This window comes from Chionomys nivalis, chromosome 5, assembly GCF_950005125.1.
Source record: "Chionomys nivalis chromosome 5, mChiNiv1.1, whole genome shotgun sequence".
Taxonomy (NCBI): Eukaryota; Metazoa; Chordata; class Mammalia; order Rodentia; family Cricetidae; genus Chionomys; species Chionomys nivalis.
In genome coordinates this window covers 44,215,202-44,239,367 of record NC_080090.1, presented here as the reverse complement: position 1 = coordinate 44,239,367, position 24,166 = coordinate 44,215,202, and the positions used below count along the sequence as shown (strand labels likewise).

The window sequence follows — 24,166 nt, the reverse complement described above, 5'->3', positions numbered from 1 at the left end:
ACTGGAGTTATGGATAGTTATGAGCCACCTTATGGATGATGGGAATTGAACGTGGGTTCTCTGCAAGAGCAACACATGTTCTCAACCATTGAGCATCTCTCCAGCCCCAAGATACAGTTTTTTTTTTTGAGAACTAAGAATATTTAGACTTAAATTTCATGACTGCATTCTTTAAAGTCTGTGATACCATCAATTGAACGTACCCTTGTGTGCTGACACTGCATTACATGTAATTCTCAAATGAAAGAAGTCATCTTTATAAGGATTCAGAGCCTTAAGAAGTGGAAGGACTTGCTTAGAGAGGAGTCCTATTGGTGTGATTAAAAACAGTTATTCATCTCAGCCAAGCCTTTTTCATCATCTCTAAAATAGATGTGATGGGAGTTTATAAAGCCTGCCACATGGTAGTTGCCCTGCCAATTGTCTGTTGCATGTTAGGAATATACAACTAGTAAGTAGAAGTCTCAACATTGGATTCCAAGATGTTTGATTTCAAAACCTATCATATCTATAAACTTTTATTTACAGAAATCTGTATAAATGTCATTCAAGAGATGTCACTCTCCTTTGCATCTTTCCAAACCTGTTAATTATTAGAAAGAATAGTTTTATAGAGTTTAGAGTCTGTCACATTAATTGTGGTTATATATTCATTTATTTTGATAACAAACCTCATAAGTTCAATTTTATGTCTTTTTCTTTCATATTTATTTAGATCATTATTATGATTAAAGCAATTGAAGAGAATAGCTTCATACTACAAATTTGTTTTTTAGATTAATTTATTTTTACTTTACTATGGACCTCAGTGTTTTTCCTGCATGTATGCCTGTGTACCATGTGTGTGCTTGGTGCCTGAAGAGGTCATGAAAGGGGATGGAATCCCCTCAAACTGGGGTTAAAGGTGGGTGTGAGCCACTGTGTGGGTGCTGAGAACTGAACCCAGGTCCTCTACAAGAGCAATAAATGCTCTTAATAGCTGAGCCATCTCTCCAGCCCAGCTTCATACTCTAACAGAACTGCCTGTGTTTGCTATTTCTGATGGTGACAGGTCAGCAGCACTCCTGGGTTATAAAGAATTATTTAGGTCACTAGTTACTGTTACCCTATTGAATTAAGTAAGGGTAAGAACCTATATAAATGAATTGGGATTAAAACTCAGGTCTTCTGACTTAAAGGTTTTTCTTCTTTTCCCATTATTTCATTTCAGATTAGATTAGCTAAAAAGAAAGCTTTCTTTCTTAATGGTGAATAATTTATTTCAGGTTCTTATGCAATAGTGATTGTTTTTTTGTAAAGAGCTGTTTATGTACCCTCCCCCTCCCTTCCCCATATTTCAGAAAGTGGAAGCACAAGAACGAGAAGATATTCTGGCAGGAATGTCTGGGAAAGCAATAAAAGGTAAAGTTGGCAAACCTAAGGTAAAGAAACTTCAGCTGGAGGAGACGATGCCCTCACCTTATGGGAGAAGAATTGTTCCTGAAATTACTGCTATGAAGGCAGATGCCAGCAGAAAACTGCTGAAGAAGAAGAAGGTATCATATATTCCTGTGTCAGCTCATTGGAGACTCTAAGCTTAATCATGCTTTGTGATTTGTAATGTATTTTGATGTGATAGGAAATGTTCTATGAGGGAAGTTGAGTTGTGGAAGAAGAGTCTGTTGGTCAAAGTTCATACATATATGTAGAGCCACTTATTTCATTCAGTTTTGTTCCCACCCACTCGTTCCCTCTGTTTGGCTTCAAACTTATGGGCTTAATATATCTTCTGCCTCAGTTTCCTGAGTAGATTGGGACTACAGGGGCCTGGCCTAAATTCAGTTTTTAGAATGAGAAAAAAACACTCTACTGAATATCTTACTAAATTAAAGTCTTAACAAAAACTATCAACTTTATAAGTTTCAGTTCTAGATCATGACTAATTAAGGGAATATTAAGCAGAAAATAAGGTTTGTTCTTCAAAGTAACTTATCACCTTCTATAATCTTGTTTATTTTTTGTTAAACACTTTTGAGCAAACCTTGCATTGTTGTCATTGACAGTTACTATCAAGAACTTAAAAAAATAAATATAAAATTTACCCTCCCTTAAGCAGGATTGGCCAGGACTAGCCAGGTGTAAAGACTGGAATGAATGTTCAGAGCCAAGAAAGCAGGATGTATGATGGTTTTGTAGAGGCCAAAGGTCTAGAGCAGGTCATTTTGCGGCCTAAGGAATACATGTGCAGATACATCCAGTACATGACTGAGAATCCAGCATCTTTGTCATTAGGGAAATGAGCCTAAGTTGGAGTTTTAGGTCAGAGAATTTAAAAAATTTTTTTACTTTTATGTGCAGAGCTAATTGAAGCAATTTAAAACATAGCTTTTTAGCTCTGGAGCAGGCTGAGGACTGAGGAGGTGTACATAGCCTTCCTCTAACCTGTGTCTTCACCACACTTGACTTTCACCTTAACTCAGTGACCTCTGTCCTTTTCTGTTGGTGTCTGTTGGGTTTATTTCTTATCAATGACACATCAGTAACCTCATCCCTGTCTACCCTAAGCTTTGTCCACTTAAAACAATAACTCTTACTCTCTCTGTCTTGGCTGTAATGTCCCAGGCTCCTGTGCTCATATAGTCACCAGAGTGCGCATCGCCCCTGAACTTAGCATGGCTGAAACGAGCTCATTACCTCCATTTGAAGTTCTGCTTTGTTTCTCATCTTGTTGCTTTCACCACTCTTCTACTTTCTTGGGAAACTTAGTGATTCTTCCAGAAGTCAGTCAGAAAGACTCCTCTGGGATGCTTCCTCTGGTCCCCGTTAAGCAGAGTTGTTCACATTCCCTTGAGCCACTGCTGTCGTTCACTCTATTTTGACTTGTGTTGCATTAGCCAGTGTACATGCCTTCCAATTCCCCTGTCCTTACCAATAATTTTGGATTGGAGTCAGCCCTATAGTGCCTTACAAAATACGTCTGGTGCTTATTTTCTTTCAGTAATTTGAAAATATTTTTCTAGTCTGTAGGAACCTCAGGTATAGGCACTGATTCTGTGGTAACTTTTGGAGTACTTAGCTATTGGTTTCATAGTTCCTTTGACAACCAAGAGCCTACCTTTTTGCTTATGATTTTCCTAAGTGGCTATCGTCTCACTGAGTATATTAGAATGTTAGGGTTATAAGCAGTGTCATTTGAAACAGATAAGTAAAGGAAAACATATCACAAGTAAAACATGTTAAAACTTACCTGGTATGAAGAAGTCGTTTAAGTGAAACTTTATCTCTAAAATATGCATTGCTAGTTTACTCATGATTGGATTTCACTTGTTTGAACACATAGGGTGATCCTGATACCGTAGCAGTGAAAACAGAATTTGATGAAGAATTTAGTGGAACACCAGTAGAAGGTACAGGAGAAGAGACACTGACCCCATCAGCTCCTGTAAATAAAGGTCCCAAACCCAAAAGGGAGAAAAAGGAGCCTGGTAAGGCATTGGAATGCTCTTGTGCATGTTTTCTGTAAGAAATAAAAGGACTATGGGGTTTTCCTATAGTTTGTTGATTTTGATTAATTATTGATTTTTAGTAGTTCAAGTAATACATTTAGTTTTCATATACATCTATTTTATAATGAGCCTTTTATAGAAAAGCTTTGCTAGAACTTTGAATAAGTGTTTATATGCATATTACCATTGTCTTGCTTTTAGGTACCAGGGTTAGAAAAACACCCACCTCATCTGGTAAACCAAATGCAAAAAAAGTGAAGAAGCGAAATCCTTGGTCAGATGATGAGTCCAAGTCGGAGAGTGACTTGGAAGAAACAGAACCTGTGGTTATTCCAAGAGATTCTTTGCTTAGGAGAGCAGCTGGTATTGTGATACACTTTGTATTTATTTTATTGTATATTATCATTAATCTGTAAATTGGGTTCAGTAGTATTAATCAGTCACTAAAGTATTAAATCACTCTGAAGAAAGACAAAGTGAATTATGGTTTTTTTAAAAGATCTATTTTACATGTATAAATGTTTTACTTACATGTATGTGTGCAGTGCATGTGTATGTGGTGCCTGCTAAGATCAGAAGAGTGCTAGATTCTCTGGAACTGGAGTTATGGATGGTTGTGAGCTGCCGTGTGGGTGCTGGGAACCAAACCTGGGTCTTCTTCAAGAACATCCAGTGTTCTTAATCACTGAGAAATCTCTCCAGCTCCAAAGCATGTTCTTACTGAATTTATGATTAAAGCTTAGTTAATGTTCCTTCCCTCCATGACTTTAGGATATTTGCTTTAAAAAGCAAGCAAGCAAGCAAACAAGCAAACAAGACCCCCCCCCCAACTCAAACCCAAAAATTGAAATATTGGCAGCTGTGATGACTCTGTTGGAAGTACTCTGTATTTATATTCTACTACTTATATCTAAGAGTTCTCTTCTCTGTAACTGATTCTTTGTACTCAGTTCTTTTAAATATAATGCTAAGGTTAGCTACAGCAGCTTGTCTTGCTGATGTATTGCTGTTAAGCGTATGATTTCATCTTCCCTGAATATTCATTCATATTGGAAGTACTCAGATAATTAAAGCCTGATTAGTTTGTTATATTAAATTTCCTTACATTTTCTTAAGTTTTAGTTCATTGAAATGAGTGTTACAATTTTATGATTGTTTAACTCTGGCGTATATGATTTTGATGCATGCCAGACCTTAAATTCTTTAATTCTCTCGTCAAGTGGATAAGTTACTTTTCTTAATGGGTATAGATATAAATAAATGATATGGGTAAATAACAAACATGACTGGATTAAGTTACATGAAAATTAATACTTCAAAATTGTGTTTAGGTTTTTCCATATATGAAAAGTGAAATATGAAACTGAGTGTACAAATAGTTTAAAAATTCTCCTCTATAATGCATTCTAGAAATTAAAATAAAACTTATTGGCATTATGCCAGTATGCCCTTCTCTGTAGTTGTTTTCTATCTTATCCATGTGAAAATTTACCTTTTTTTCCTTTATCTTTTTTTCTTTTTTTATTGGTGTGGGGAGGAGATAACAGCATCTTGTGTAGCTAAGAGTAACCTTAGAATTGCTATGTAGCTGAGGATGACCTTGATCTTCTCATCCTCCCAACTCTTCCTACCCACTGCTAGAATTTAAACATGTACCTGCATGCCCAGTGTATGCATTACTGGGACTTGAATCCAGACCTTTTTATATACTAGGCAGCACTTGCCGAGTAAGCTGGTCCTTATGGTTGCTATTTTACAGTGAAAGTAATCCTAGAGGAAAATAAACATTTTTACTTAAACAAACTAAAAGAAAATGTAGCATTTTTTTAAAAGAATGTAATTTTTGTCATCTGTTAAAGAAATGGGAAATTTTATGCTAATAATCCTTTGTACAGGGGACATATGACACAATGCCAGTTTTTCTGGGTTTTTGAATAATATTTAAGTGTAATGAGCAACATCTTAAACAAGTAGTCTCATCAGTTTATGTTGTTCTAACAAACACAGAGTATTATCCCAGCCTCCTGAAAAGTATAAGGTAGATACCATTCTTTGAGAACAAAGTATAGATTTTTGTTCTTTAAATGTTCATCTTTTTCTTACATACTTTAAAGATATTTTAAGCGGTAAATCTAGGATTTTGAGTTTCACATTCTCTTGTTGCTCTTGAGTGAGTCCCTCTCTATGCCACCCAGGTGGCATCAAAGCCCTGGACACAAGTGACTGGTCCACAGCTCCTAATTATGTGGACTATGAGCGTGTGTCACTGTGTCCTGTTAACACTCCTTTCTCCTGTCCTCCTAGCTGAAAGACCTAAGTATACCTTTGATTTCTCGGAAGAAGAAGATGACGATGCTGATGATGATGATGACAATAATGACATAGAAGAACTGAAAGTTAAAGCATCTCCCGTAACTAATGATGGGGAAGATGAGTTTGTTCCTTCAGATGGCTTAGATAAAGATGAGTATGCTTTTTCTCCAGGCAAATCAAAAGCTACTCCAGAGTAAGTAATGCAGCAGTGGTTATCCATTAAGCTCTTGCCATGGGCGCCAAGAAGTAATCAATTCCAGCTAAAAGTTTCCTTACGAAATAATTAGTTAATACTGCAGCTCTTCCCTAGCTGTTGCTGTAAGTTAATGGAAAGATTGGCAAGCTTTTTTGTGAAGGGCTTTAGAATAAATGTTTTATATGTCCCTGTCATATGGCTTTGTAACAGCTGTTTTTTGCTGCCCTTGTAGTAAGAAAGTAGTCTCAGACAATGTAAATAAATGACTATAGTTTGTTACAGTAAAATGTTGTTTACAAAAATATTCTCATGGAGCTCCTGTTTTACAAAATGTTTCTAGATCTTTGGAATTAGGAAACTTGTTTTTTCAGTAGATTTGTCCTTGGTCAGTTTTATTGTTTTGATGAGTGCCAGCATTAACATGGAGAAGTAAGATTTATGGACTAGGATTTTTTAAAAAGACATTATAAATCAATATAACCAGTCTTGACTAGTTTCTAAAGTAACTGCCCACCTGTGGTCTGCTGCCAGGAATGGTTGACTACCTGCTATGATGGGGAGTCCACCTTTCTCTTTGAACCTTTGCTAATAATGTAGAACTAAGTTAGTGTCACTTTGAATAACTTTAAACTGTTGCCTAGTTTCCATTCTTATTTTATGTTAAATCAATATTTTTTAATCTTATATCTGTATTCATATATTTACTTATATAAATTTGTGAGGAAAGGGGCAGGGTGCAGGTGTTGACCGTCTTTAATACAGAAAGAACTAGTTTTGTTGGTTATAATCATGCAGTGTATATTATGTAGGATATTTTAATTACATACTCTTTGTGATATTTTCTTTCTAATAGAAAATCGTCACATGACAAAAAAAGTCAGGATTTTGGGAATCTCTTTTCATTTCCTTCATATTCTCAGAAGTCAGAAGATGGTATGTTCTTTTAGTCTTTTCATTAGTTAATTATTATATGATTGTTGTACTTGGTAGAGAAAAAAACTAGAAAAATCATTAGGCCAGGATTTGACTGCGGAGTTTTTCATGAGTGAAAGACTTCACTTTTTGCCAAATACAATAAAACTTACTCACTGACTGCTTAGAACCAGCGTTATGGAAGCATATAGGCAGAAATGCTAGGAGGTTGTAGCCTGCTGGGTATTGTGTCTATATATAAGATTAATAATGAATAAAATATAAAAAAAAGTTTGGAAGATTGAAATTTGATGTATATGGTGATGTGAATCTATTTGCAGCTATAAAGGTACTGGATAGGTACAGATTTGTCTTACCAAATTCTTATAGCAGAGAGAATAAAGTTTCCATAGGAGAAAATATAACCAGGATATATCTTTTTAGTGCATATATATATTGTGTGTAGTATTGTAAAAGTCACTTAACTGATTCACTGTCTTTATTATGTGTGTATGGTGTGTGTGAGGGTGTGTACATGTGTGCATGTGGAGGCCCAACATTGGTGGCAGGTGTCATCTTCAGTGTTTTCCACTTTATATACTGAGGCAAGTCTCTTCTTGAGCTTGAAATTTGCCATTTCAGCTAGCACTGCTGGTCAGTTTTTAGTGAAGGAGGAATTTCCTTTCTCTGCCTGTTGTGGCCTGGGGTCTCAGGCAGGACACTATGCCCCCTTTGCTTTCCTGTGGATTTTGCTTGCAGAGCAAAGGCATTAATGGTTAAGCCACTTCCCAAGCACCTGTTTTGGATTTTTAAATATATTCCTACAGACATACCTAGACTTGGTACATTTTCTTTAAGTATAGGTATGCATTCATTGTTGACAGAGCTTATCAAAGCAGTCATGTAAAAGTATTACCTCCAAGGGGTCATTGAAAGATTTCTTGATATGGTTTGAGGAATGGAATAGTTAATTGCTAAATTAAACTAATTTGTAGACAAAAGTAAGTTGAAGCTGGGCATGGTGGCACATGCCTAAATCTTAGCATATGGGAAGCAGAGGCAGGATTTTGAGTTTGAAGCCAATATGGGCTCCACTGCACGACCCTATCTCCTCCCTCAAGAATGTAAACCGAAGGTAAGCTTGCCTTTAAAATTAGTCTTCAGCAATTTGTTGATAAAAATATGAGTGCTTATTGCTCTTTTAGATGTAGGTAGGCATTAGGACTAATTTCTAGAAGGATTAACAGTATTTATATAGACACTGAAATTATCACAGTGGAACCTTTTCTTCTGAAAACAAATCATTAGTATATACTTCTTTAAATATTTAACTTTTGATATTATTAATCTTCACTGCCATGTGAATTTGTATATTGTATTTTCAAATATATATATATACTGTATATTTGTATATTGTTTCACAACAGACTTAACATTTTTGAGATATAACATTGGTATATTTTCCATTTTCAGCTGTTTGTATATTGTAGATTATATGATCACAATAGAAACAAGATCAGTTTATTAGCTAAGGAAGTCATCAAAGACTCAATTTACTCAGAGGTCTTTACAGTCTCTTAATAAAACAGCTTTGACATTTTTAGATTCAGCTAAATTTGACAGCAATGAAGAAGATACCGCTTCTGTTTTTGCACCATCATTTGGTCTGAAGCAAACAGATAAAGTTCCAAGTAAAACAGTGGCTGCTAAAAAGGGTACGTATTTTATACCTGCTTGTGTTATTACAGAAGCTATGTAGAGGTGATTGATGTGAAAGGGAATTTAATATCATTTGAAACTCTTTGAGTGACTACTTCACTATGAAACTTACAATTACAATATTAAGAGAATGCCTTTTCCTTTCTAATAATGTAAAGGGATTGCTAAAATTCCTATTAGACCATATTTTTAAAATATAGTCATCGCCCCATGCACACTTTGTTTACCCATATTCTGTGTATGAGGTAAAATATGCTAAGGTTGCAGTTTAGCCAGGCAGTGGTGTTGCATTCCTTCAATCTCAGCATTTGGGAGGCAGAGGCAGATCAACTGAAAAAAGGGAAGTGGGAGGGATGATTTGTCATTATAAAATAATCCCATGATATTTAAATTGATACTTTGGGCACTCTCTAGGTCCTACCCCTTAGTAAAGAGCTCTTGGCAGTAGATAACCTCATGGGGAGGGGAAGCATTCTCTGAGGGTATTCTGACTAGTAGGATGGGCACTCATTGTACTTAGTGGGTTATAGAAACACGGAATTGGAAGAGGGGCGTGGTGAGGTGAATATGAGAGAAGGTGGAGAAGACTCATAGGGTGGATGTTATGTTTCATTGTATGAACATGTGAAGTTCTCAAGAATAGGTAACTATAACAAAAGATCGTTTTCCTATAACGCTCTTCATTAGATTGGGTAGAGAATATATATTTTTATCTTGATTCTATAATCTATTAGTTCTGCTTCCTGCCACTCCTTACATGATACAATTTTCTGAATTATAGCTTTTTTCCCACTACCATAGCCTTAGATTGTTCGTGAAATGCTGAGTTGATTCATTAATGTTATATAATATGTAAATCATGTATCTTGGTCTCTTTATTAGTGCTTTACATTGAAAATAATATCTACTTTAAAAAGACACATCTAGTTGAGAGATATGTTCCCTAAAAGAAGATAGAGTATATGCCATAGAGACACATGTGTAGTATACTCCATAGAGACACATGTGTAGTATACTCCATAGAGACACATGTGTAGTATACTCCATAGAGACACGTGTAGTATACTCCATAGAGACACGTGTAGTATACTCCATAGAGACACGTGTAGTATACTCCATGGAGACACGTGTGTAGTGTACTCCATGGAGACACGTGTGTAGTGTACTCCATGGAGACACGTGTGTAGTGTACTCCATGGAGACACGTGTGTAGTGTACTCCATGGAGACACGTGTGTAGTATACTCCATAGAGACACGTGTAGTATACTCCATAGAGACATGTGTAGTATACTCCATAGAGACATGTGTAGTATACTCCATAGAGACGTGTGTAGTATACTCCATAGAGACACGTGTGTAGTATACTCCATAGAGACACATGTGTAGTATACTCCATAGAGACACACGTGTAGTATACTCCATAGAGACACGTGTATTCCGAGTGTAGCACAACAGCAGTACTGACAATCTTGAAAGGCCGCGTTCTGTCAGAATGCACGAGAACCGTGGGAAGACTGCTCAGAAATGGGTGTCTAGCCAGCATTCTAGGTGGCTGCCCGTAATGGGCTCCTCTCGCTTTTCAGGACGTGCTGGCCTGCGTCTGTATTTCCTCATTTGATGACTTTGACTTTGCAGTTGTGCTGGACCATTATCTCCCCTACTTCCCCTAGTTCCCTTCCACCAGTGATTGAGAAAAGCTGGTGTAGAAGTAGCTCAGTGTCCTTGCCCGCAGATTCCATGTCTAGGGTTGTTGTATTGGCTATCCAGAGTTCCCCCAAAAGATTAATTAACCTCCAAGGGTAATGACTGGCTTGGTAACTTACCCATGACTAGCTGCTCTTCGTTGTCTCAAGTCTATACTCTTATCATCACCTCCTGGTGATTTACACTTGAACCCATACCCTGGGGTCAGTCAGGTTTTGCTTCTAGAGAACTCAAATTGAGACAGACTCTATAATTTCATTTCAAAACATCATTTTTAGGGCTGGATAGTTGGCTGCGGCAGGGGTGGGGGGAACAGGGTGCAGAGGCCCCCAGTTTAGTTCTTAGCATCCAGATCAGGTGACCCACAACCACTTTTAATTCTAGTTCCTTGGGTCTGATGCCCTCTTCTGGTCATGTGTGCTTATACATGTAAATTTTTTATTATTATTTTTTAAGATTTTTAATTATTATGTATATAGTGTTCTGTCTGCATATATGCCTACTCGCCAGAAGAGGGCACCAGATCTCATTACAGATGGTTGTGAGCCACCATGTGGTTGTTGGGAATTGAACTCAGGACCTTTGGAAGAGCAGGCAATGCTCTTAATTGCTTAGCCATCTTTCCAGCCCCTACATGTAAATTTTTTAAGCAATCAAAACATTTTTAAATCTTTTAAAACATCTTTTTTCTTTTAATTTTCATGTGAGCATTTTCTAAAACACTATAGGACCTGTATCCTTTCTTGAAATCTGTCACCTTGCTTCCTTCATTAAGCTAATGACTTAGTTTAACTAAAAGACTAAAATGACTTGGTTTGTCTTCTGCCTAACCTATTTACTTGTTTCTTTCCTAGCTGAACAGTCTTGAGTTAGTTGAACTAGAAAATTGCTTCAAAGGCCTCAGCAAGATTTCCTTTCTCTACCTCCTTCCTGAAATACAACTTACAGATAGAATCTCAAGGGAAGGATACCATGTCATGTCCACTCTCCATAGAACTATCTATGTTAACCATGAGTTACAGTATTACTATTCACATTATAGTCTGCAGTTCCAATATTTTGCAGCCAAAGCCATCCTATAATATTTCAGTATTATAGGATGAGGGTATGAAAGTGCCATTTAACTTCTGCAAGCTTGAGAACACTACCAGAGAAAGCCGAAGTTAGAAGTGATTGTTAGTGTTTACATGGAACTACAGATAAAAAGTTAAATAAAAGGCTCGTTTTAAAAACAATATGGCAAAGTGAGTGCTTGCATCTACTGATTTAGGATTTTCATGTTTCTTTCCACTTAAAAATGCCAAGTCTGGATTTCAACTGTTGGAGGGAAATGAGTTGCTTTGTATTTGTTCTATTTGAGGACCCCATAAAAATACTTTTCCCTACTAAATCATTTTGATAAGCTAGAACTTATTGTGCAGTTATAATTAGTGTGTCAAAGATACTTTTTTGTCGTGAATATATATTTAAAAGATACTGTTTAATTCCTTTTAATGCCCCGTGCTTAAAATGTCTCAATTGAATAACCTAAAATTCAAATTATGCCTAATTGAGTAATACTTGCTTTGTCATTTAAGGGCTATGTTTGCCTTTATGCTGGCATTCAGCAGAGAGAAACCATTTCTTGACTACTCAGTTTCTTGGCAGTAATTAAAAAAAATTCACTTTTACAGAACTCACTTCAGCTTGGTTTGTTGATAAGTATATTACATTAACCAACTAAAAGGATGTTTGCTTAATAGGTAAACCACCTTCAGATACAGCCCCTAAGGCCAAGAGAGCACCTAAACAGAAGAAAGTCATAGAAACTGTAAACTCTGACTCTGATTCTGAATTTGGCATTCCAAAGAAGACTACAACACCAAAAGGTGAGGACCGTCTTTGTATAACCTTTAAACATGTGCTGCAAGGAAAGGGTTTATTTATTTATTTATTTATTTATTTATTTATTTATTTATTTATTTATTTTTAATTTATTTTTATATATTTATTTAATTATTAGAGATTTCTGCCTCCTCCCCACCACCGCCTCCCATTTCCTTCCCCCAATCAAGTCCCACTCCCTCATCAGCCCAAAGACCAGTCAGGGTTCCCTGCCCTGTGGGAAGTCCAAGGACCTCCCACCTCCTTCCAGGTCTAGTAAGGTGAGCATCCAAACAGTCTAGGCTCCCACAAAGCCAGTACGTGCAAGTAGGATCAAAACCCAGTGCCATTGTTCTTGACTTCTCAGTAGTCCTCATTGTCCGCTATGTTCTGTGAGTCCGGTTTTATCCATGCTTTTTCAGACCCAGTGCAGCTGGCCTTGGTGAGTTCCTGATAGATCATCCCCATTGTCTCAGTATGTGGGTGCACCCCTCGCGGTCCTGAGTTCCTTGCTCATGCTCTCTCTCCTTCTGCTCCTGATTTGGACCTTGGGATTTCAGTCCGTTGCTCTAATGTAGGTCTCTGTCTCTGTCTCCTTTCATCGTCTGATGAAGGTTAATATCCAGGAGGATGACTATATGTTTTTCTTTGGGTTCACCTTCTTATTTAGCTTCTCTAGGAACACGAATTATAGGCTCAATGTCCTTTATTTATGGCTAGAAACCAATTATGAGTGAGTACATCCCATGTTCCTCTTTTTGAGTCTGGCTCACCTCACTCAGGATAGTGTTTTCTATTTCCGTCCATTTGTATGCAAAATTCAAGAAATCATTGTTTTTTACTGCTGAGTAGTACTCTAATATGTATATATTCCATACTTTCTTCATCCATTCTTCCATCGAAGGGCATCTAGGTTGTTTCCAGGTTCTGGCTATTACAAACAATGCTGCTATGAACATAGTTGAGCATATACTTTTGTTGTATGATAGGGCATCTCTTGGGTATATTCCCAAGAGTGGTATTGCTGGGTCCAGGGGTAGGTTGATCCCGAATTTCCCGAGAAACCGCCACACTGCTTCCCAAAGTGGTTGCACAAGTTTGCATTCCCACCAGCAATGGATGAGTGTACCCCTTTCTCCACAATCTCTCCAGCAAAGGCTATCATTGGTGGGTTTTAGTCATTCTGACAGGTGTAAGATGGTATCTTAAAGTTGTCTTGATTTGCATTTCCCTGATCACTAAGGAAGTTGAGCATGATCTTAAGGGTCTTTTGGCCATTTGAACTTCTTCTGTTGAGAATTTTCTGTTCACCTCAGTGCCCCATTTTATAATTGGGTTGATTAGCCTTTTACGGTCTAGTTTCTTGAGTTTTTTATATATTTTGGAGATCAGACCTTTGTCAGTTGCGGGGTTGGTAAAGATCTTCTCCCAGTCAGTGGGTTGCCTTTTTGTCTTAGTGACAGTGTCCTTTGCTTTACAGAAGCTTCTCAGTTTCAGGAGGTCCCATTTATTCAATGATGCCCTTAGTGTCTGTGCTGCTGGGGTTATACGTAGGAAGTGTTCTCCTGTGCCCATGTGTTGTAGAGTACTTCCCACTTTCTCTTCAGTCAGGTTCAGTGTGTTCAGACTGATATTGAGGTCTTTAATCCATTTGTACTTGAGTTTTGTGCATGGTGATAGATATGGATCTATTTTCATTCTTCTACAGATTGACATCCAGTTATGCCAGCACAATTTGTTGAAGATGCTCTCTTTTTTCCATTGTATACTTTTAGCTCCTTTATCGACAATCAGGTGTTCATAGGTTTGTGGGGTAAAGTCAGGGTCTTCTATTCGATTCCATTGGTCGACTTCTCTTGTTTTTATGCCAGTACCAAGCTGTTTTCAATACTGAAGCTCTGTAATAGAGTTTGAAGTCAGGGATGGTAATGCCTCCAGACGATCCTTTATTGTATAAGATTGTTTTGGCTATCCTGGGTTTTTTGTTTTTCCATATAAAATTGACTATTGTCTTCTCCAGATCTGTGAAGAATTTTGATGGGATATTGATGGGGATTGCATTGAATCTATAGATTGCTTTTGGTAGAATTGCCATTTTTACTGTTGATCCTCCCAATCCAAGAACAAGGGAGATTCATCCATTTTCTGGTGTCCTCTTCAATTTCTTTATTCAAAGACTTAAAGTTCTTGTCAAATAGATCTTTCACTTCCTTGGTCAGAGTTACCCCAAGATATTTTATGCTATTTGTGGCTATCGTGAAAGGTGATGTTTCTCTGATTTTTCCTCTCTGCTTCCTTATCCTTAGTGTATAGGAAGGCAACTGATTTTTTGGTCTTGATCTTGTATCCTGCCACATTACCAAAGGTGTTTATCAGCTGTAGGAGTTCTTTGGTAGAGTTTTTGGGGTCGCTTAAGTATACTATCATATCATCTGCAAATAACGAAAGCTTAACTTCTTTAAGGAAAGGATTTAATTTCTTCAGCTTTATCGAGTTTAGTGACGGGGATCACATATCAATAAGCTGTACTGTGCAGCAGTGCTGCATTAGAGTAAAGGACATAGAGCAGTTTAGAACATTGTTCCTCAGTTGAAACATTGGCAAGATTAAGTAAATATACTGAAAATAAGTTTAAAAGGTGCTATAAGGAACTAACTCCCTTGAGTTTCTTCCATCTCTCTCTCTCTCCCTCACTTCCTTTGTTTGGTATATCTGAGGCCAGGTCTTATTATATAGGCCAAAGAAATAGAATAGGAGGAAAGTGAGGAAAACTGTCATAGAGCCTGTGGAGGTCAATATATGCGGTTTGAGACCTTGGTAAATTTATTGACTATGACAGGTAACTTAAACACTCTTGTAAGAAGTTTCATTCCTAGGTTCAAGAGTCATATTAGCAAAATGCTAGTCTTTTTTTTTTTTTTTTAATCAGGGCTTAGTATTGAAACTTATTTCTAGGATTTCTCACTTGTTTTAAATATATTTTTAAAATATTCTTTAGTCATATGTACTCCAGAATTAAAATGGTGCTGTCAAACTATATGTATGTCACTTATAGCAAGAGGGTAGGATTGCAGGCTCCACTGTTGGGTATAGAAATAATTGTAAGACTTGGGCATCTATTTTACATTGTGTTGACCTTTGGGAGGAAAACTCTTTTTGTGTATTTTAAGGTAAAGGCCGAGGGGCAAAGAAAAGGAAAGCATCAGGCTCAGAAAATGAAGGTGATTATAACCCTGGGAGAAAACCATCTAAACCAGCCAGCAAGGTAAGCAGGAGCACATCAGCATGGCTCCGAGTCTGCCTGAATGTAGTCACTCCCTCTTGGAATGCCTGGGGAGTTCTATATTCACCTCTCATCAATGGGAGAGCAGAGTCAACTTACCTCAGAATCTCCTATTTTATCTATTAAACTATTAAAGTTGTGTGCTGTTTGAATATTAGAATAATCTTATAAACTTGGACTAATTTGTTTAAAAATTGAGTTGACTGTGCCTAATGTTTCTAATTAATCTGACCCTTTAGAACCTTTTCTTTTGAGTGAATAAGTTGCCTTAGGTGCATCCCCCTCACCACTTACTTTCTCTTCCTATTAACACTTAAAAATATACATATGGATATTATAGCTTTATAAATTTTTCTTTCCCATCAATTCCTTTATGTTTTGCCTATTCTGTGACTTTTTAATATTTTACCAACACTTGTGATAGTGTATGCTACATACTGTGCATAGCCTTGTCCTACTTGCATGAATTCTGAATATGTTCTTAAAAATAGGGCAACTTGAATAATTTCTGATGTAGACATAGTGTATACTTGTTGAGTAAAAATAGTTGCAGAATAGTAATCTTGCATTGATGAGTCTGTAACTTGGTAAACACAAGAGCCCAAAGTAGCTAATTACTTAATATATCTAATTGGGTTTCTTTCATCCATAATTCATTTTAGGCTTAAATTAGTATGTCAATTCAAATTTTAAAAATATGATTATTGGCAATATGCATAAATGTAAGTATAAGGAATAATAGTTCTTAACAGTAGATTTTCCTTAACTTTGAGGTTTTTAAACTTTTGGGTTTTTTGTGGGGGGTCTAGAAGCCGAAGAAAACATCATTTGATCAGGATTCAGATGTAGACATCTTCCCCTCGGACTTCACTTCTGAACCCCCTGCTCTGCCGCGGACTGGTCGGGCTAGGAAAGAAGTAAAATATTTTGCAGAGTCTGATGAAGAAGAAGATGTTGATTTTGCAATGTTTAGTTAAGTGCCCAAAGAGCACGAACATTTTTCAAAAAGATTTTGTGTTGTCCTTTGTCTTTTCTGTCTCAGAATTTTGTACATCTGGCTTATTTTAATGTGATGATGTAATTGATGGTTTTTTATTATTGTGGTAGGCCTTTTAACATTTTGTTCTTACACATACAGTTTTATGCTCTTTTTTACTCATTGAAATGTCATGTGTTGTCTGATTGACTTGTAGAATTGTTATAGATTCCCGTGCATTAGCACAGATTTTAATTGTCATGATTGCAGACTACAGACCTGCTTTTTGAAATGAAATTTAAACATTAAAAATGGAACTGTGTTCTCAGATTCTTTACTGAAAGGTGTATCCACAGTAAAAGTTCTCACACACATTTAAAATAAATATATTTATTCTTTGCCAGGAGACTCCATGGAAAAAGGTAAACAGTATATGAACATAGAAAGCACTGTTAAACCATCTCAATGTACAAACAGAGCCAGTAAAGGTACATCACAGACTTTTGCTAATATATCAAAAACAAAAAATTCCACTAGTGCTTACATGAGAACTCAGAACCGGACACTTGAGTCTGTCAGCCACTCTCCCACAGCCAGCACTCTGCGTCATAGTGATTGAACAAGGCCAGAGGAGGCCACGTGCCCATACCTTCAAGCATCAAGACTGGGGGACATCCCAGGATCAGGCAGTCAGGAAGGACACTGGGCTACTAGAGTCCAAGCAGACTAGTCTGCTGATTATCCTGTGATATCTCTCCAATGGCTTGTGAACAGGTAAACAAACTTACTAACACTGGACAGTGTTTTTGCCTTGGAGGCTATCATGACTGTAAAACTGCATCTTTTTTTTTTCATTCGGTAGTTGTATCATTAAGAATAAACCACTTTGAATTTAAAGTGACATTAACAGTTGAACAAATGACATTGGATTAACTGAACTGGCAGTTACACTGATACAGAATTCTCTTCTGCTAGTGCAGTGAAGTGATATACTCTATCTGGGCAACATAAAGAAAGGATGCAGCTTGAGAGCATCAAAAAGCAAGGAGAAGCTTCCACATTACTTAAACCAGAGTGTCTTTAGTCCTGTCCTGTACTGTACAAAGGTCCTGGTTCCTTACCGTGAGGCCTTGTCATTCATGAAAGCAAGACGTACAGTAGTCTGCTCCATAACCTTGATGTCTTGGTTATTGAGTATGCAAGACAAAAGAAAGCACCAACATACAGGATAGAAAGAACAGAGCCATACTTCTGTATGTACAAAGTCTTCAGCAACTTAACCAGGGCTAAATCATCTCAACTGGGTCTTTGCCATGCATCTTGACTGTTCAGAGAGGAAAATAGAAGCTCTTAACTAGTTTCTGGTGGCATGAAATGGCTGAATTTCAGAATTGGAAAAGTTTGTATTTCTAGGCAAGTTACACAGTAAGGAATATATATCGATACATATGAAAACTTCTTGGTCCTTTTTGAGTGTAACATATTTCAGTCCAAAAACTAAGCAGCAGTAAAAATGTTTTCCTTGCATTTTCACTTGGGAACTGAAGGTCCTGGGGAATGTCTGCAAGCAGCTGGAAGTGTCTCACTGCAGCAGTGGTGACTGACTGACTCCACTGTTGTCCACTGAGCTGGGTGAGACACTGGGACTGTGCTCTGCTGTGTTCCCACTTGAACTTGGGGTCAAGGGTTCATGTCCTTCAGAATTCTCCAGCATTTCCTGAATGAGAGGTGGCATTGATCCAGGAATTTCCATTTTCAAGGTAATTACACGTTCTGCACCTTTTTTTGAGGGATAATAGAAAACTTGTTAGATATGGACACGCCAGGGTACAAAGGGACCAACATTCACTCTCAGGTGTGTGAAGGAGTGTGGAAGACAGGCATACACGCCAGGATACAAAGGGACCAACATTCACTGTCAGGTATGTGAAGGAGTGTGGAAGACAGGTATCAAATGACCTGTGTCTTTGTTGAAAAGAACCCATTTATTAGAAGTAAAAACATACGGGTGTTTACAGCTAGAATGTCGGCCACCAGAATGTCAGTGTCAGGTGTGCTTTGAGATCCCAAGCACATTGGTTCTCAGGCAGAGTGTGAGTGCCGCTCCCTCTGAATACAGAATATGTACTAATAGGGCACCCCAGAGGCTGGTGGAGCCTTGCCACATTTTCACTTGAAGGAAAAACAGTGGAAATATATAATGAACAAATTTCATAGTGCTTCAATCAGATTCAGCAAGTAGAGTTTACAAAGAGAAGTTCCTGATGAAAGATCAGAAAAATATAGGTGAAGGAATGGGCAGTTTCTACAATAGAAGGATAGACTTGAGCCCCAACCTGTGGTAGTTTTCTGCAACCCAGTCCAGCACTGGATGGTTCTATGCCATCACAGATCCCACAGCCCCTACATGCAGCTAGTTAGATATAAAAAAAACATAAGGAACAGGAAAACAGATTCAAAACTAAGTGGCTAGGGTTTTGCTGGACTCTGCTAATATGGGACTTGGGACATTTCTATACACGACTGTGAGTCCTCAGGTCACTGGAATACTTATCCGTGGAGAATGATATTAACAGTCCTATTAAGTTTTTTAAAATATGTATTAAATTATATCCACTCAAACATTAGTCTCTTTGCTTCTCTTAATCCTATGCTGGGATGAACTTAGAATATCTCACTAAAAAAAATCCCAAGAACTGAGATTTCTTGTCAAACAAGTTCACTGTGCATTTAAGCACCTTCTGAAATGTAGTGTTTGTGTCTTGGCTTGCTGAGATCCTCAGGCGTGGAGGCTGGTAATGGGAAGTACAGGACAGGGACTAGCACAGTTGCTGAGTCATCGCTATCTAGAAAAGCCCTGTGCACTCAACTATGAGATGGCTCTAGGCATTTCTGTAATTGCCTGAGTTGTCACACAGAGTGAGAGTCATGAGGTGAGAATTCCTTCACTCAGAATTGCAGGTGTTAAATTGCCTATACCAGAGATGTGGCCACAGTGACCCCAAGCCTTACTCATTGTTTCCTAGGGGTTAGGATGCAACAGGAAAATAGGCCAAGTGTGTAGAAACCTGAGATGCCTGGGAGCTGGAATGAATGTATAGACTCAGAGTATTAAATACACTCTGACAGAACGAGGTGGTGGGGAAGTGGCTTACAGGGCTGAGAGCTTGCTGTGCACGCTGGTTGACTTGAGTTGGTGGCCCAGAACACACATAGAAGGGATTCCACATAATTGTCCTTTAACTTCCAAGGGCATGCCTGTGAGTCCCAACAGTAACTATTTTAAAAAACACATATACAGTCGGGAAGAGTTTTGCTTCTAACTAGTCATCCCATTTGGAAACTGAGTGATCTTTTAGTATCAGTGGGTAGGGTATCTGCTTTTTGTGTCCATTGTCTCACGCCAGAGACAATGTCAAAATGCCTTCCTAAGGAAACCTGAGGCACTCTTAACTGTGTACACCTAGGCGTGTTCAGACAATACTTAATTCCTTTTGATTTCTGTGAGACATACCTTCCAACTTACACAGTTAAGAGACTCCTAAGATTAAAAAACAAAAGCTGACAGATCTCTGCCTCCCCACCCCCATCCTTGACACACCTTTAGCGCTGATGCTGCGGAGATCTGTGATTTTCATTAAGATCTTTGGGAACATGTGGGGCTTGCTGGGCCGACGTTTCCTAATGTAAATCTTTAGTGCTTCCAGCAGCGGTTCCTGGAGCTTGTCTACCTTTGTGGGTTCCTCAAGGTCCTGGCGGTCTGGATAGCAGGAGAAAGGATTCAGTGTTTAGTGTCCCAAGGCTGAAGGTCTTTCCCTTGCTTGTTTCCCATTCCTCCTGCACAGCGGCTTTATTCGGTGGCCCAGCACTAACCTGAATAAATGCAATGGCTTTAAGCAGCGAGATGTGAAGATAGTTGCTTAGTACATTTGATGCCCACTTGCTCAGGTCCAGAGGCAAGAATTACTTCTCATGACCAGATGGTGTCAGTATTGAACTGAACAAAAGCACCTTGGGCATGCTGGCTGTGAAAGCCAGGTAGATAGATAAGCCAGCCCCTTAATTACAGCCATTAATTTTGAGCTAATGTCGGCTTCTGGCTAGCCAGCAGGGGTCACTGCAAAGAAAGGGCCATACTCCAGTCCGCCAGGTACACACCGCATGCTGGGGATCCCAGGCAGTGATTTGAATCATTCTAGCTATATTAAGAAATAACATTTGGGTCCTCACTAAAATGTGCTTAGGCATATAGCAGTATGATCCTGCCTTTACAAATGTACCTGTTTCCCGCAAGAGAAACAGGCAGACAAACTGCATTTTGGCATTTCTTTCAGAGCAGAAAGAGCTCAAATACCACTACTTAATTTACAGCAGGAGAAAGTCCAACTGTCCCCGGCATGAAGGTTGTACCCACTGCCTTTCTCCATGCATGCTGTCCTGTGACTTGCTCGGTGTGGGCTTTCATGAAGATCCCCCCAGGAGTTAGTACCTCCACAGATTAAGCAGATGGCACTGAGCAGGCCTGTTTCTGTGTCGTCCATTTCCAAAGGCAGGAGCTGGTTGGCAAAGGTGAACACAAGGTCAGTCAGAGGACCGAAGCCAGCATTGTGCATCTGGGTTCGATTCAGAGTAAGGCCATCAGAGAAGGTCATGGTGTCTTGCTCTGGGGTATACCTGGTGCAAATTCTGAGAATCTGGAAGAAAGAAAAGTCGTATGTCCAACTGCTGGATCCCTTTTCCCATTTGTCCTGACCGCACGCACCAGAGCTATGGTAGATGCAGGAGCACTCGAGGAGCCTGGGCCCCTCGTGGGCACCATGCCCCAACTGTTGACTGTTAGTGTCTTCTTTTGTTAGACATTGGCATATGTCTAAGAACAGATCTAGTTTATTCAGGGAATAAGTGGGACACGCATTTTGAGAAATAACTTTTTACTGAAATAAATCATCATTTGATTGAAATATCTATTTCCTGAGGACTTATCTCTCAGGCACCAAGCCAGGTACTAGAGAGAAAGAGAGGAACAAAATTCTGTTTTCAGCATTTAGTCAACCAAAAGTAAGGAAGGTGATCCTTACCAATGTGATAGCCAATCTTCATGTCTACTCTTTGGGGTTTAAAATCGCCATGGGAACACACACACTTCAGGGCATGTCTACTATGGTATTTTAGAGGGCCTGTGACCTAAGAATCCAGCAGCACTGGCTGGCTGATCTTGGGCTCCAGGCCTCCAGACCTGTGAGAACAGAGGGTTTGCAGTTGCCTGGTCTCTGGTTTAGTAGCTGCAGTAAAGACAAAGTTTTCTCTGGACCACAGGCGGTAGCCTCACAAAGTTATACTGTTAGGCTAGGCCAGGTCTACTGTGCAGCTTAGCCAGGCAATCCGGATGGTCTCCGTCACCTGTGGGTCTCAACTTTGGGTAGGTTACAAATGTCCCGTGGGCCTCCAGGGCAGGGTGAGGAGGTCTCATGAACAGAGGGAAGGAGGTGCTCTTTGTAATGACTGGGCCTGGTCTGGAAAGCCAGGGGGGCAAGCCATCACTGCAGGCCAGCAAGGAGTCACTCCATGATCACATGGTGTGGTGGGGTTTGGGGATTGTCACAATGGAGTGAAGTACAAGGAAAGTCCTGCCAAATCCCTGGGACATTCCAACACATGGGAGGAGCTCTCCAGATCCAGGAAGTAAGACTGGGAAGTAGTCTTCTCAGAAACTTCTGGAAGCCTCCAACTGCCTCCTTCTTTTCCTGCCCTCTTCCCCTTGCTCCTACTCAGAAAGGATCCTACCAAGATGTCCAAGCAGGCAGCCTTGAGCAGGGTGATCTGGTCGGCGATGGTCAGGCCGGTGAAGCCCGGCAGACGCTTGGCGAACTCCACAATCTTAATAATGCACTTGGTGGCCAGCTCACTGAATTTGTCCCAGAGGCCCAAGTCCAGTCGGACCCGGTGGTCAGCACTGGAATTCTAAGAGGGAGAAGAGGGAAGGGAGGAGGAGAATGAATGACGACATGCCACCGGGACGTAAGAGAGGAGTGGGATGCTTCGCGCGAGTGGCTCACACTTGCTCTGAGCATCCTCTGATGTTCAGAGACTTTCACACCAGTCACGAGACACCCAGGGAACAAATGAGGGCAAGCTTCTCTGCGTAGCCACCCACTCTTGGTAAAGTCTCTATCCCAGGAGCTGATTGGTGCCTCTACACATTGATCGTCACTGCTTACTACAGCCATGTGGGGGTCGTGTGGGAAAACACGCCACCAGGCTTCAGTCTGCCCGAAGTCAAATTTGAGTCAGATGAAGCCTCTGGATCGTAGGAGAGGTAGGAAGATGGTAAACACCACAAGGGCACCATGAGTTCCAGATACCGTGCGAAGCCAGGGAGCCACCCAAGACATTGCACAGGAGCAGCTATGGAGAGGGAACCAACATTGACTATTGTCCCAATGCACAGTAATGGCTATATAGTGAGTGGGAGGGGCCATCAGTAGAAGGGGGCAGATAACCATCTGTAGCAGCCACGAGCATTGACTAAAAGGAGGAAGGTGGATGCGCAAGACTGGGTCATCCCATGGCATCACAGAAAAGGGAGTGCTGCACTGATGGAGGATGGGGCGGTGTCTTCTGGGGGCTGTTAGTGGTGTGGGGTGGCGTGGATGCAGGAAGGATTTTTCCAGTGTTGGCAATGGCCTGCGGCACATCGGCACATGCCTTTTGAGAAGACGAGGCATCATATCCTGTAAATTACACTCCAGAAGCTTAACTCAGATAAGAAGAGACTTTAATCGGCGGAGGTGTGAACCCTCTCTAAATTCCACTTTAAGCAAATAAGGAGAAACTAGCACAAGAAGGCGCAGAGTCTGAGTAGTTCAGGTGTCCAAGAGGCCCACCTTATGGTGACATTGTAGTCATACTAGTCATACTGAAGTGACATGTAGTCATTTCTAGTCACACGGAAGCACTGAAGGGCAGGGTGGTGGCAGTCAGCAGGGACACCAGGAAAACCAGAATACTAACTACTGTGGCAGGGGTATGAGGGACCAGAAGGTGGCCTGCAGTGGTCAGAGGCCCCTTTGCAGGGACACACGGTGGTTGGCAGAGACTGTCGGCTTCATTGTGCCATGCAGCATCCATGTTGCATTAAAATGTCTCGTGGGAAAAACAAGGGTCAAAGGCATCACGGAACAGTTAATGAGGCCACAACTCAGAGGTAGGGCCTGATGAGGTTCCCAGAGCTACAGTCTCAGGGATAGCATACATGAGTCAAATGTCCAGATACCTAAATGTTGCCCCACTCCTACCCAGGCCGCATCCCTCTGATCACCTCCACCTGCCATGATCTCTCACGCACAATTTCTTCCCTCATCTCTGGCTTCATTTTCCTCATGTCTCTGAGGCTCGAAGCCCAGATCTCTGGTGATGAGAGGGTATCTGGCCCCTGCTCACTCTCTCCCCCAACTCTCTCAACTCTAGCCTTCCAGGTCTCTTTGCTTTCCCTGAAGGTCAGGCATGGACTAGTCTTAAGCCTTTGTACTGGCAATTTCTCCTCTTAGATAGCTGCCTCTCATTCCTGCATCATGTTCTCCTTTGAGCCCTTGACCAACTTAACATTCTTTTTCTGTAAAGACCGCTCATCTGCTAGCTTTTTCTCCTTCATATCCTGTCCTGATTCTAGAGCTCACCTCTAAGTCTGTGGGTCCCATCCTCATCTACACCCCTT

At 39.8% G+C, this 24,166-nt stretch overlaps 2 protein-coding genes across 3 annotated transcripts in view; one reads left to right on the top strand and one right to left on the bottom strand.

The window, feature by feature from the left end:
* The window catches only part of Top2b (DNA topoisomerase II beta), a 66,351-nt gene extending 49,577 nt beyond the window's left edge, over positions 1-16,774 (top strand). Inside the window, exons 28-36 of the mRNA XM_057770018.1 lie at positions 1,341-1,535; positions 3,320-3,464; positions 3,687-3,848; positions 5,790-5,991; positions 6,848-6,927; positions 8,511-8,621; positions 12,073-12,198; positions 15,364-15,458; positions 16,286-16,774. Of these exons, the coding sequence (XP_057626001.1) occupies positions 1,341-1,535; positions 3,320-3,464; positions 3,687-3,848; positions 5,790-5,991; positions 6,848-6,927; positions 8,511-8,621; positions 12,073-12,198; positions 15,364-15,458; positions 16,286-16,453 (1,284 nt within the window). The 3' untranslated portion in view covers positions 16,454-16,774. The remainder of the gene's footprint in view (positions 1-1,340; positions 1,536-3,319; positions 3,465-3,686; positions 3,849-5,789; positions 5,992-6,847; positions 6,928-8,510; positions 8,622-12,072; positions 12,199-15,363; positions 15,459-16,285) is intronic.
* Positions 16,775-16,831: 57 nt separating this feature from the next.
* Positions 16,832-24,166, bottom strand: part of Rarb (retinoic acid receptor beta) — a 145,840-nt gene continuing 138,505 nt past the window's right edge. Inside the window, exons 5-8 of one of the 2 annotated variants that reach the window (XM_057770019.1) lie at positions 22,237-22,413; positions 20,942-21,146; positions 20,054-20,212; positions 16,832-18,231 (exon numbers count right to left, since the gene is read on the bottom strand). In XM_057770019.1, the coding sequence (XP_057626002.1) occupies positions 18,035-18,231; positions 20,054-20,212; positions 20,942-21,146; positions 22,237-22,413 (738 nt within the window). In that variant the 3' untranslated portion in view covers positions 16,832-18,034. The remainder of the gene's footprint in view (positions 18,232-20,053; positions 20,213-20,941; positions 21,147-22,236; positions 22,414-24,166) is intronic. The other variant, XM_057770021.1, reaches the window with a different exon arrangement.